This window comes from Heloderma suspectum, chromosome 5 (genome assembly GCF_057233095.1).
Source record: "Heloderma suspectum isolate Gila_16-S chromosome 5, 16-S_ref, whole genome shotgun sequence".
In the NCBI taxonomy this organism is placed as follows: domain Eukaryota; kingdom Metazoa; phylum Chordata; class Lepidosauria; order Squamata; family Helodermatidae; genus Heloderma; species Heloderma suspectum.
Window position 1 is genome coordinate 97,374,833 of NC_139462.1, and position 14,442 is coordinate 97,389,274.

General features: G+C 47.9%; 1 protein-coding gene across 15 annotated transcripts in view; it reads left to right on the plus strand.

Moving 5' to 3' along the window:
• The window catches only part of FRYL (FRY like transcription coactivator), a 261,277-nt gene that overhangs the window by 178,687 nt on the left and 68,148 nt on the right, over positions 1-14,442 (plus strand). For all 15 annotated transcript variants that reach the window (XM_084856817.1, XM_084856818.1, XM_084856816.1 and 12 more), the window contains 2 exons: positions 2,877-3,045; positions 4,814-5,073. In XM_084856817.1, the coding sequence (XP_084712943.1) occupies positions 2,877-3,045; positions 4,814-5,073 (429 nt within the window). The remainder of the gene's footprint in view (positions 1-2,876; positions 3,046-4,813; positions 5,074-14,442) is intronic.

The following is a 14,442-nucleotide window of genomic DNA, read 5'->3' on the forward strand; positions in this document are numbered from 1 at the left end:
CCTGGATCTCTTTGCCTCCCAGGAAAACACTCAAGTGCCCCAGTTCTTCTCGAGGTCCCCATGCCCAATGGCTGTAGGAACAAATGCTTTAAAAGAAGAATGGTCACAGGGGTTTCTTTATGCATTTCCACCAATCCTGCTTCTCCCCAGGGTCATTCACAAGATCAAGGGCTCGGCAGCACAGGTGACCTTACTCGTTCCACACTGGCCCAAAAAGCCCTGGTTCTGGGACTTAGTCAACCTGTCCATACAGAACCCATGGAAGCTGCCCCAGAGGCAGAGAGACCTTCTGCTTCAAGGGCCTATACCTCATTCTCATCCAGCGTTGTTCCAACTGACAGCTTGGAAGCTAAACATCAGTGGCTAACCAACCTCGGTTACCCATCAGAGGTTCTAAAAACCTTATTGTTGTCTAGACGGAGGTTCACCAGTAGGGTCTTTAATGCTACATGGAAGAAATTCCTGAAGTGATGTGAGGGCAAGGTTGGTTCCCTTTCCCGAAGTCCTGGGGTTCCTCCAGGTGGATTTGGATAAAGGCCTCAGCACTAACACCATTAAATGACAAGTGGCAGCATTGAGTAGTATTTTGGGGTGTGAGGGCCAACCAGCCATTTCAGCTCATCCACATCTGAAAAGATTCCTGAGGGGGGATGTTCTCCTTAACACCCTCCCCCCCATGTTTCATCGGTTCCCTACTTAAAACTTTAATTGGGTTCTTACCACACTCATGGGGAAACCCTTTGAACCCATGGCCATGTGTTCTCTGAAGCCACTCACACTTAAAACTGTGTTCCTGGTGGCCATTACATCGGCCCTCCAGGTCTCAGAGCTGGGGACGCTGTCAACAGATCCTCAACTGTGTGTCTTCCTTGACAATAAGGTGGACCTATGTCTGGAACCATCCTTTCTCCTTAAAGTGAATTATTTATTTCATAGGTCACAGGAGATTTCCTTGCCTTCCTTTTGTCCTAGGCCCAGCCACCACAAGGAAAGGAACTGGCATACCCTGGATGTGAAGAAGGCACTACATATCTACCTTGACAGGACATTAGCCCACAGGGATTCCTCAGTTCTTTTTGTTTCTTTTCATCCTAAGATGCTGGGGAACCAGGTGTCTAAATCCTCTATCTCAGGGTGGCTGGAAGAGGTCATAGCACCAGCCTATCAGGCTCTAGGGAAGGAGCCACCAGTGGGGATTACAGCCCACTCCTTAAGAGGGGCAGCTCTCCTTAAGAGGGAACCTTCCAGTTCTGGACATTTGTAAGGCAACCAACTGGGCCTTGGACCACACTTTTACAAAACATTATGAGATCGATCTTGCTGCATCGGCCAATGTGGTATTTTACAGAAGATGATCGTGCTTTAGAGTACTGTCCCTTTCATCTTGCCCTTCCAATTTCGTGCTCGAGTATATCTGCAAGTGAAATAATGCCCTCTGTGAGCTTCTGGAGAAAACAGAAATTGGTCTTACTGTGAATTTCTGTCCTCCAAGTTTTATGGAGGGCATTCTGCCTTCCTTTCTCAGGGAACAGTATTTTTCTATTGAGTGTAGGGTTTGCTGTGGGATACGGCTTTTGCCACCACTGCACATGTGGGGAGGTAGCTAGGGACCCCTGGGGTTGATGTCCCTACCTGTCCTGTTTTTTACAGTTTGGTTTGTCTGCCCTGTGATTACAAGAGACTGTATTTCACTTGCTTTCATTGTTGCGTCCCTAGCATAGTTTCTCTGTTTTTCCTTCCCTTCTAGTGGGGATATGAGGAGGAGTTCTTTGCTGTGCCAGAAAGGTCTGGGAGGTCTAGATGGTTCCTCCCTTTGAAATAGCAACAGTTTGGCCCTGCCTACATGCTCCAGAAGGAGGTGCCATTCTCAAAGTAAAGGAATGCCCTCCGTGTGACTCTGAGAACAGTAATTCACGGTACTACACATTTCCGTTTTCTCCCAACACCACCAGGCTTTGCTATGAAAAGAGTTAAACTGGTTTTCAATCATCATAACTCCCTAGCCCCTGCATCTGTCCTTCTGAAATTTCAGGTTTCTTGCCTGGGGACACCTCTATGATGTGTGCCATTTTCATACAAAAAAATGGGGTGGAGGAGCAGGGAGGGAAGGAGGATTGAATCTCTTCCCCTCCCCCACAATTTGAGGACTTTTCCTCCACATAAACCACTGCACCTATCCTGAGACTTCACAGGTTTCTTACTTAGGGCCACTACTAGGCTGACTTATCATTTTCAGAAGAATGGTCCACAAGGAACATAAGGGAAAAAGCATACCTTCAAAGCGTCAAGGCTGCTCCTGCACAAAAAAATCCTTCACCTTTTCATCTGAAACTTGTCAGGCTCAATCTTCTCAGAAGAGGCAGTTATCCCTGCAAATTTAGTCCAGTTTCAACCAAGAAATGAAATTATTGGTAGTTCCCTTTTAAAAAACAAAATACATAGCCATATAGCATAAAAACCCTGCATTATTTTTTCTGACATATTGCAGGCATAATTCTATCCTAAGGGGCAACTAACTATGCCTTCAAAGAGAAAGAAGTTATATCTTTTTGTTTGTTTTCCTTGATTGTCAGTGGGAGGTGCACCGCCTCAGATTTGGTCTGAGCAGAATCTGGCTGTTTTCCAAAGTGCTGCATTAGGGTCCAAGTTGAATCGGACTCGATGCACACCTGTAATGTTAAGTAATTGAGAGAAGGCTATAAGCAATACAATACCCTTTAGAAAGTTTGCTTACTTTCAGTAATTAGTAATCATGTTTAATAAGGTACTGTGCAATTGGTATTCTGTGAACTAATGACTAGCATGTTTATTGTTTAATGTTCTAAATGTTATGATTGAACACATTTCCCAAGATCGTTTTACTTTTCTTCTTCTAGATTCTAGAGCCGAAGATGTTTCGCTATGCTCATAAATTGGAGGTTCAGAGAACTGATGGGATATTGAGCCAGCCTTCACCTTTGCCACATCTGTATTCTGTGTCCTATTATCAACTTTCTGAAGAATTAGCAAGGACATACCCAGAATTAACTCTTGCAATATTTTCAGGTATACTAAAGCATTTGATTATGTCAAGATATTTGTGTACAAGAAATGTTAAACTATCTGAAGAAACTTCACTATGCTTTTAAGCTCTCTTTGACATTCTTTCCTGTTAACAGTAGCCAGTATAAATTTCTGATAGCGTAATGGATCCCTAATTGTGCATAATAGTAGCATAATAGGCTATTGGCCCAGTTTTGCTAAACATGTGTGGGCTTAATAAGTGGAGATATGAGTAAATGTTTTGTCCACACATCCAGCCCTTTTCTTCCTCCCTTCATCTGGGCTAGGAATTCAGACAGATGGGACTCAAGACAGTTGATTGGACCCTCCTCCTCTGTGGGAAAAAGCACAAAATTCTCACTACCAGTTCGATCAACACACAAAAAACTTCTGTTCTGAGAACAGAATATATAAACAATAATGAGTGGTGAAACCTTACAGTAATGAACATTTTCTCTGTTCAGTCAGCATATTAAGATCTTCAGCAGAACCCCTGTTTCAGGTACTCCCACCTTCAGAAGTATGCTGAGTATGGATTTCCCTACGTCTCTTTCTGCCAGGCACCTACTTTATTAGTGTTTAGGTGGCAGGTAAAAATAGTTCTCTTTGCCTAAATATTTGAATATTTATTTACATAGTTATTGAATTTATATACCGCTCTTCCTAATAAACCACAAAGCGATTTACAAATAAAAATACAAAACACAAGCCCTAATAAAACATTAAAAATACTAAACATTTCAAGCTAGCAGTTAGAAAATAAATACAATACACTGGTCAGAAAGAAGACTCAAAAGGTCTCCTCGAGAACATCAAAAGGACCTGAAGGCCTGGGTGAAGAGGCATGTCTTAAGTAGCTAGCAAAAGGGTACTACTGAAGATGCCTGATGCAACTCTAGGGCTTGGACTTCTGTAATGAGGGCTTCACTTCTGAGAAGGCCCTCATTCAGGTCTGGGCATTGCCCATAGGTGGGACCACAAGCAGGGCCCCCTCCAAAGATCTCAAAGGCTGGGCTGGTATATCCTGGGAGAGGCACTTCAACAAGTACTTGGGCCCTGAGCTATTTAGGGCCTTATAGGTCAACACCAATACTTTGAAATAACCTTATAGGTTATTGTCAATACCTTTTAATGAAAATGGATTATCTGCATTCTATACAGTTTTCTACTTAGCTGTGTTTTATGTGGTTACTGTGTTGGAGGTTTGTTAGATCTTATTTTTGATCTGTTTATGATGTATGATAAAATACTTGAAGACGAAGGTGAGAAGGCTGGGTGAAAAGATTTTAAATATTTAAATTTAAGTACAGCCTTAATAGTTGGTTGGCACTCCTCTTTTGAGAAGTGCACTCTTCATTTGAAAGCAGGCACATTCTGCGTTGTCTTCCAACATCTGCTTCCATATGGTTTGCTCATATCAGCTGATAGAATATACTGTGTGGGGGATTGTCACTCGTTTGGCTAATTTACTCAGTTCTACAAATGGTGACTTTTATTATTTGTACATATTTTATAGAATCTTACTATAGTAGTTTCGTTTTACCATTTTTACTGCTACTTATTTCCATGGTCTGTTCAGGGTAAGTCAAGAAGAACTTTCTTCACAAGGAATACAAAACAAATTAGTCTTGCAGGCCAAATAGAAATCTGCCGCTGTTTAGCATAGTAGATAACATTGTTCAGCATAAACTTCTGAAGCTAAGAAGACCAATAAAAATCTCTTTTTTCTAATAATACTTAGATTTTCTTATCTTCTAATTTTTGAGTACAGAGGTAAGCCAGAGAATTCAAACAGCACACCCCTCTGGAAGACAGGTGATGCTACACTATTTGCTGCCATGGATGAATAATATTGAATTAGTGGATTTGAAACCTTTACCCACAATTCGGCGGCAAGATGAAGATGAAGAGGATCCCTTGAAAGATAGAGAAATTATGGTGAACAGCAGGCGCTGGCTAAGAGGCGAAGGCTGGGGATCCCCACAGGCTACTGCTTTGGTTTTAAACAACCTAATGTATATGACAGCAAAGGTAAACTAAATCAAGTGTTTGGTCTTCAGTGGCTTATTCATTTTGATGTGGTACAATTATTGAGTAGGAGTGCTAATACGGAATTGTATTGCTTAACTTTAATCTCGTTGATATTTTTCACTTTCAATTGCCAAAATGTTCTAAAAGTTATTTAGGAGTTGTAATAAGTTTTAGCCTTCCTTTTTAATCTTGAGAAACCTTATTAGTGTACCATAATTTGCATGATGAACCATCTCCCAATGGTTCCAGGAGAAGTGGCCCATCACCACAGGTTTTATTGTGGTTGTATTGTTATATTGTGGTTTTAATGTTCTATATATTTTAAATTGTTTTATTGTGTGTTGTTGGGTTTTAATTTTTGTGAACTGGCCAGAGAGCTTCGGCTATTGGGCGGTATAGAAATAAATAAACAAACAAACAAACGATGCTTGCGTCCCAAGGACCCAAGGGAAAGAGGGAGGATCTCTCCATAGCCCATATGTTCAGAGTCTTGCCGTGGTTCCCCTTCAAACGGGGACCAACTGCCTTACTTGGAGCTTAGGCTACTCTGCTATCTTTCCCCAGTGCTGTTCCTTGCTTAGTCGTTAGTGATTAGTATCTGAAAGAGTCATAAAGGAATAAAGCCTAGGAAAGAATCCTCATCGTCTGTGTCCTGAGTTGGCTATTGGAGGGGACTGCAAGGGGCAGCTAGGGCACTCCCGACAGCTTGGTCCCCGTTCCTCTTTTTTTTTCTCTCTGCCCCTACTGCCTCTGGAGGCTGCCATGGACTCGGCAGTGCAAGCTCTCACGCAAGAGAACCAGGCTCTTCGTGATCAAGTGGCTCAACTGACGACTGCCGTACAGAGTCTGCAAGCTGCGGTTCAGCCCCCACCACCTCCGATTCCCCCCCACTGCAAGTGCCTGGTGGCTCTGCCAGATAAGTTTTCTGGTGAGAAAGGACTTTTTCAGATTTTCCAGGCCCAATCGGAGCTGTACATGCGCCTACGACCTGAGGATTTCCTGACAGAACAGGTTCGTGTGGGCTTTATCATTAACCTACTTTCAGGCGTGGCAGCTAGATGGGCTTCGGGACTTCTTTTCGCTAATGACCCCATGCTCAGGGAGTAACAAGGTTTCATAACAGTGATGGCCAGATTTTTCGGTGACCCCCTGCGCATGCAGATGGCTTCTCGGGAGATTTGCTGCCTCAGGCAGGGCAAGGACTTGGTTTCCAGCTATGCAACAACTTTTCACTTGCTGATGCAGGATTTACAGTGGAATGATGCCGCACTGGTGGCTCAGTTGTTGGACGGTTTGAACGACGAGATCTTGGATGAGTTGGCACGCACTCCTAGCCCACCTACTTTGGAGGACCCCATCCAGACCTGCCTCCAGATAGATAGTCGGCTGGAGGGGCACGGCAGACCCAGCGGGGCGCCAGGGGCCGAGATTTCCCTCCTCCCATTCCCCCACATTTCCTGCCCTTGGCCAAGGTTCCCCAATACCCAATTGTGCTGGGTGTTTCCTGGCTCTCTAAAGCATAATCCTCAGATTTCTTGGGGGCTTCAGCAGGTGGAGTTCTCGTCTCCCTTCTGCCGGGAGCATTGCCTGCCGGAGGAGGCGCCAGTCCCAGCCCAGGCCTTAACCCTTTCCTCTCCCTCCTCATCTGCTTCTGGCAGTTCTTCAGCTACCGTGATCCTCCCAGAGAAGTATGCGGCTTTTCGGGATGTCTTCGACAAGAAGGAGGCAGACCAGCTCCCCCCTCTCCGCCCTTTTGACTGTGCCATTAACCTCATTCCTGGGGCGACCATCCCCACTGGCCGGCTGTATTTGATATCGGAGCTGGAACTTGGAGCTCCGCAGGAGTTTTTGGAACCTCAGACGTGGCTTCATTCGCCCCTCCTCCTCCCCCACCTGTGTCCCTACCATGTTTGTGCACAAGAAATCGGGAGAACTCCACCCCGTGCATGACTTTAGAGCATTGAATTTGGTCTCGATCCCCGACAAGTACCCCCTCCCCCTCATACTGGAGATGCTGGAGTGCCTGGGGCGAGCCAAGATTTTCACAAAGTTGGACCTGTGTGGCGCCTACAATCTGATTCGCATCCGGGAGGGGGATGAGTGGAAGACCTGTTTCGGCACGCAGTACGGAGCGTATGAATACTTAGTGATGCCATTTGGGCTCGCCTGTGGCCCCCCCCCCCCCATTTTCGCATTTTAAGAATGCCATCTTCCAGGACTATTTGGACACTTTCCTCATTGTGTATCTTGATGGTTTACTTATCTTTTCTGAGGACCTCCACGCCCATCAGCACCATGTCTCCGCCGTCCTCCAGCGCCTCCGCGAGCACCATCTTTATGCCAAGCTGGAGAAATGTGTGTTTAACTAACCTCTTTGGACTATCTTGGCTACATTTTCTCAGTTGACGGTATCAGGATGGATCCTGCAAAGGTCCAGGTTGTCCTCTCCTGGCAGGCTCCATCCACCAAGAAGGACTTGCAACGTTTTCTGGGGTTTGCTAATTTTTACAGAAAGTTCCTGCCCAGCTTTGCTCGGCTGACATCTCCTCTCACGGACCTCCTTAAGGGCAGGAAATCTCCTTTTCATTGGACAGCATCTGCCCAACAGGCTTTCGAGGAACTTAAGAAACTTTTTAGTTCTGAGCCGATCCTGTTACATCCCGACCTGAGGAAGCCTTTTGTAGTGCAAAATGATGCCTCTGACTTTGCAGTGGGGGCGGTGCTTTTTCAGCCAGATCGGACAGGCAGCGGGTTGCAACCCTGCACCTACCACTCCAGGAAGCTGAACATGTCTGAGAGGAATTACACCATCTGAGAGAAGGAACTGTTGGCCATCAAGTCCACTTTGGAGACCTGGCGTCATCTTCTGGAGGGGGCACAGCACCCAGTCGAAGTTAGAACCGACCATCGCAAGCTGGAACATCTTCAGACAGCCCGTGCCTTAAACCAGCGGCAGATTAGGTGGTCGCTTTTTTTTCCCGGTTCCACCTTAAGATTTGCCATGTGAAGGCCTCCGACAACCTGCAAGCAGATGCTCTTTCTCATAAGCCGGACCTCCAGCCAGGGGATGAGGAAAATCCCCCCCCCGATTCTCCCCCCCCCCAGAGCATGGCGGCAGCTGCAGTGCCTTGCTCTTGGGAGGAGCTTATTCACTCTGCACAGGCTCAAGATGCTTTTGTCTGCACAAAAGTAGAGGAATTGGGGCTAGCCTCTGCCCCCCCCACTCTACCCCCTTCTCTTTGCGAGGTGGCCTGCTTTACCATTCCGGCCGGGTCTATGTGCCTTCTAGACCCCTCCACGAGAAGGTCCTCCATCAGTGCCACGACTCCCCCACTGCTGGGCATTTTGGCTTCGCCAAGACCCTGCACGGAGTGACGCGGGATTTTTGGTGGCCTCGTGTGTGTCGGGACGTCAAGTCCTATGTTGCTGCCTGCCCAACCTGCCAGCAGGCGAAGGCCCCTTCAGGCAAGCCCACAGGCTTGCTTCACCCCCTGCGTACCCCCTCAGGACCTTGGAAACTGCTCTCCCTTGACTTCATCACTGACTTGCCTCCCTCACACGGTAAGACCACTGTTCTGGTGGTGGTGGATTTGTTTTCTAAAATGGCCCATTTCATCCCCTGCTCTGGGTTGCCCACAGCCAGGGAGATGGCAGAGCTTTTTTTGGCGCATGTTTTCCGGCTCCACGGATGGCCCGAGGGTCTCATTTCGGATAGAGGAGCCCAATTCACTGCCCATTTCTGGAGGGAGCTACTTGGGCTTCTCCATGTGATGCTCCGTCTTTCCTCCGCCCACCATCCACAGGTGGACGGTCAGACCGAATGCACCAATGCGACTCTGGAGCAATATTGCTCTGTTATGTCAATTACCAGCAAGATGACTAGTTTCCCTTGCTGCATCTCACAGAGTTTGCTTATAACAATGCCTGCCATGCTTCCACCCACCAAACTCCATTTTTTGCCAATTTTGGTTACCACCCCAAGGCTTTCCCATCCAGCCTAGCTCCCTCTTCGGTGCCAGCGGCCCATGAGTTTTTAGAGGAGTTGCGAGCGGTACACCACTTCTTACGGGACTCCCTCGAGCAAGCCAAGACAGCCTACAAGGCCTCTGTGGACCGGCGGCGCCAGCCGGGTCCGTCTCTGCAACTGGGGGACTGGGTTTGGTTGTCCACCCAATACCTCCCCTCTCACTCACCCACAAGGAAGCTCGTGCCTCGCCGCACAGGGCCTTTCCAGATTACGGCCCAAATTAACCCTGTTGCTTTTCGCCTGGCTCTCCCCCTCTCCACGAAGATCCATCCTGTTTTTCATCGGTCCTTGCTGTCCCCCCTGGTTTCTGGAGACCTTCATCGCTCAGCCGGCTCCCCCCCGCTGCCAGTGCTGGTGAAGGAGGGGGAGGAGTTTGAGGTCGCAGAGATTCTGGACTCCCTCCTTTCTCGTGGCCGCTTGCAATATCTGGTGGACTGGAAGGGGTACAGGCCAGATGAGCGATCCTGGGAACCCGTGGAAAATGTGCATGCTCCATTGCTGCTGAGGCACTTCCACCAGCTTTACCCCCACAAACCTGGGGCCCTAGGGGAGGAGCATGAGGGGGGACCTCATGGGAGCAGGGATGATGTCAGGGTGGAAACTGAGCCCATGAGCAGTTCTGATTCTGAGGAGGAACAGCAATCCGTGGGAGAGGAGCTCACTCATCTCTCACAAGCATAGCAGCTGGCAGAGATTCCTCCTGCCAGCATTCCTGGGCTAGATAGTGACCCTGGCAGTGAGAGAGCACTGGAGAGGGGCTTGCTGGATGCTCGGCGCAGACGCAGGGAGCGACGACAGATGGAGGGCGCCGAAAGGAGGCGTACCACTTGTTTGGCGCTCAAACAACGGTCGCGTCCTGAGGACCCAAGGGAAAGAGGGAGGATCTCTCCATAGCCCATAAGTTCAGAGTCTTCCCATGGCTCCCCTTCAAATGGGGACCAACTGCCTTACCTGGAGCTTAGGCTACTCTGCTATCTTTCCCCAGTGCTGTTCCTTGCTTAGTCGCTAGTGATTAGTATCTGAAAGAGTCATAAAGGAATAAAACCTTGGAAAGAATCCTCGTCATCTGTGTCCTGAGTTGGCTATTGGAGGGGACTGTAAGAGGCAGCTAGGGCGCTCCCGGCAGGTGGCTGTGCTGGAAGGGAAAAGTAAGTGTTCCCCTTGAATGCAAACCGGCTGTACAGGGATGGGACCAAGTGGGCTGGGGTTTTTTCCATCTGAGAGGGGAGCACAGGCAAAGGGAGGGCACTTCCTGCCTGCTTGCTCATCCTCCTATCTGCATTTTTGGGGGTGAGGGTGATGGTGCTTGGTCTCCAACCCTTTATTTTTGTGTTTTGGGAGGTGCAGTGCTTGTCCTCTCTGCCCTTCTGTTTGTTTGTTGGGGGTAGGTGGGTAAAGCAATGGAATTTCCAGCATGTTCACTTATCTGCCCACGTTGCTTTACCTCCAGGTTTTTCTGTTTGGGGTGGTGGTGATGCAGGGGCATTTCCCATTCTTCCCCATGGCCTTGTGTTGGCTGTGGCACTCTGTGCCAGGGCCCAGCTTCAACACTGCAGTGGGACTTGTAGGTTATAGCCAGGATTTGATTAGAAGTAGCCTGAAAATGCTTGCGCCTATTCAGCCTTTGGAATGTCAGAATCTCTGTGAGCTTATCTCTGTCAGTGTTCTGAGAGCAGAGCCAGGGGGAGTCACCCAACTCCCTGTTCACCTGCTGGTCTGGCCTTGGCAGGCAGGGAGGCTCGAAGCTGTCCGTGAGAACCTGACATAGGTGGGGTGAGGTTTGCAGAAGTGTCTCCCAGGTTGAAGTGTCAGTGCTGGAGGGCTGAGCAGTGACACCCTGTTTAGACAGGGACCTTGCTGAAAGGCTAAAGGCCCTTGTCTGTCAAAGAATCTGGAGGGGGTGTTTTATAGTCATGCCTTCCCCTTTTAAGCTGATGCAAGGGTGAAGAGCCTTTGCTAGGAACAGCTCATCTTCGTTGCCTGAAGCCTTCTGTTTGGATACATCATCAGCTGGGTTTTTGGAGGCACTCTGCATATGGACTGTCCCTTAATTGGAACTTTGGATTGCTAAAGACTTGCCATGAAAAGTACTGTGAGGCATTCCATAGACTTGAACTCTTATTTGCTGTGGATTGCATGTCTTTGTTGTCAGCTCAGCGTACTGGCAGGCTGGGTTTGAGCTACAACTTTTTGATTTCCTCTGCCTGGACTTATGAAGTGTGGAGTTACCAGTACAAAAGCGATGGCACGGGATACCTTGCGTGAGTGGGTTTACTCTTCCCTTGGTCTTAATAGGCCTCGACCATTTAGCCTGGAGTTATCAACAAGTTTCAAAGTTGGGCTAACTCTCTGTGGGTGCGGTTTTGTTTAGGCCTTTAAAGAATTTACCCCTAGATTGCCTGAGGGATCATTCCAGGAATCTTTCCCATTCCTTGTCCGGGGTTTGGAACCTGATGTATGGATTGCCTGGGTTAGATATGCCAGGAATCCGAGTCCCTTCCACTGTGTTCAGAGCCGTGGAGATGGCAATGGGGAAACCACGTTGATGAGGATCTCACAGTGGTAATGTTTAGTTTTGGACTGTTCTCAAATTACATAGAGCCTATAGCTACTGATCATCAGCTATATGATTTCTGAAGAGTGTAACCATTAAGCTTTTGCCATGGGATTTCCTGCAATAAAGAAATCTCACTGATTTAGGTGTCCTGTGTCAGAATGCCTGAGCAGGTATGCTGGGGGGATTGGGAAACCAGACACTCTGGATGTTGTTTGGTGGATGTGGGGAGCATGTGCAAAGTTAAGGATTTCACCACATGCTTCCTCACATGTCTGCACTATTTTTGTTCTTTGTGCATGCTAGATTTCTGGGTTTGCAGGCTGCCCCACCTAGCCCCATGTGCTCGTTTTTTGTGGTGCGTGGCAGTGGAGGCATTTTATAGGGGTGGGGCGAGCCAGAACCTTTCCCTGCTTGCTTGCCCACCTTTCTGACCTGACCCCCCTGATGGTAGCCATTTTGTAAGTAGCCACACACCCATGGTGGCCATTTTGTGAGTGGCCATGCCCCCTCTAGTGATGTCACTGGTGCCCATGGCACTTTGTCAGGATTCCAAATGTGCCCACAGGCCGAAAAAGGTTGGGGACCTCTGGGCTATGGTATTGAGGCCGCCTCTGACTCAAGAAATGTTTGTAGCTCCTTCACCACTGTTCCCTCTGGTTTAGCAGGTGTCCACTGTACCACCAGTGTAAGTGCCAAGGGCAATGTCAGTGGCTGTTCCCACAACGCTACCAATGGAACAGTTTGCACCAACTCCTGCAGTACCGCTCACCTCATTGACTAGCACGCATTATTCTATTCCCACTGAAACCACCTTGTCATTTCCACCTGATCCGAAGGTGGCACCCTCCTTGGACTTTAGGGGATCACGCCCCTCCCAGCAAAAAGCAGGAGTGTCTCCACAATGAGGACCAGAGGATTGCCAGTCAGACTTCTTCCATAACTCTGTCTGTAACATCCTTGGATGCTGTTGTGGGCAATCAGGATCCTCCATCTCTGTCTGAAGATACTGGCCCTTTTTTGGAGGACGTACTCTGCATGGCTCAATCTCTGGGCCTAGAGACCCAACAGAAGGAATCCATTCTTTGATGTGGTTTCTACGCCTGTAGCAATTCCTCTCCTTCCGGGGCTTCTGCAAACTATCCAGCAATCTTGGAAGGCTCCGTCTTCTGTGCCAGCCACATCTAAGCATCTTGAGTAAATGTGTAAGGTTCTGGAAATGTATGCAGGGTTTCTGTTCCAACACCCTACACTTAATTCCATTATTACAGAAACCTTGCAGGGTGAGTCACAGGGACTCCATGCCATGCCTGTAGATAAAGAAGGTAGACAGCTGGACATGATGGGATTATGTGTTTACTCCTCCCCTGCACTGGGATTGAAGGTAGCAAATTATCAAGCGGCGATGTCCCGCTACCAGCTTTTTCTATGAGAGAAGGTAGGATCAGTGATGGACCATCTCCCAGAGGACAAATGAAACTTGACCCAAGTGTTTCATGGTGAGGCAATGCATCTTGGATGAGGAGGTGCAAGGAATGCTGATCAAATTTGCAGATGACACAAAATTAGGCAGGATAGCTAATACCCTGGAAGACAGAAACAGAATTCAAAGTGATCGTGATAGGCTGGAGCACTGGGCAGAAAACAACAGAATGAAATTTAATAGGGATAAATGCCAAGTTCTGCACTTAGGAAAAAGAAACCAAATGCACAGTTACAAGATGGGTGATGCTTGGCTCAACAATACTACAAGTGAGAAGGAACTTGGAATTGTTGTAGATCACAAGCTGAATATGAGCCAACAATGTGATGTGACTGCAAAAAAGGCAAATGCTGTTTGGGGCTGAATTAATAGAAGTATAGCTTCCGAATCACATGAAGTACTAGTTCCCCTCTAGTCTGCACTGGTTAGGCCTCATCTGGAGTCCTGTGCCCAGTTCTGGGCACCACACTTTAAGAAGGATGCAGATGAACTGGAGAGGGTTCAGAGGTGGGCAACAAAGATGATCAGGGGACTGGAAACAAAGCCCTATGAGGAGAGACTGAAAGAACTGGGCATGTTTATTAGCCTTGAGTAGAGAAGACTGAGGGGAGATAGGATAGCGCTCTTCAAGTACTTGAAAAGTTGTCACAGAAAGGAAGGCCAGGATCTCTTCTCGATCATCCCAGAGTGCAGGACACAGAATAATGGGCTCATGCTACAGGAAGCCAGATTCCAGCTGAACATCAGGAAAAACTTCCTAACTGTCAGAGCAATACAACAATGGAGCAATTACCTAGGGAGGTAGTGGGCTCTCCCACACTGGAGGCATTCAAGATGAAGCTGGGCAGCCATCTGTCAGGGATGCTTTGACTTAGATTCCTGCATTGAGCAGGGGGTTGGATTCAGTGGTCTTATAGCCCCCTTCCAACCTTACTGTTCTATGATTCTATGATCTCTCTCACTAGCAAATAAACACATCCAAGCACATGGCTGATGGTGATGTAAATGCGATGGTGTAGACATGTATGGCTTAAATCCACAGGCTTGTCACAGGAAGCCCACTGTAGGATCAAAGATCATCCTCTCGATAGCGAGGATGTATTTAATGCCAACCCCTTCATGGATCACTGACTTGTTGTGGCGAAGGGGCTTGTGTAACTCAGTGAAGCCATAAGCTATGCTGTGCAGGGCCACCCAGGACGGACAGGTCATGGCGGAGAGTTGTGACAAAATGTGGTTCACTGGAGAAGGAAATGGCAACCCACGCCAGTATTCTTGCCAAGAAAACCCCATGGAACGTAAAAC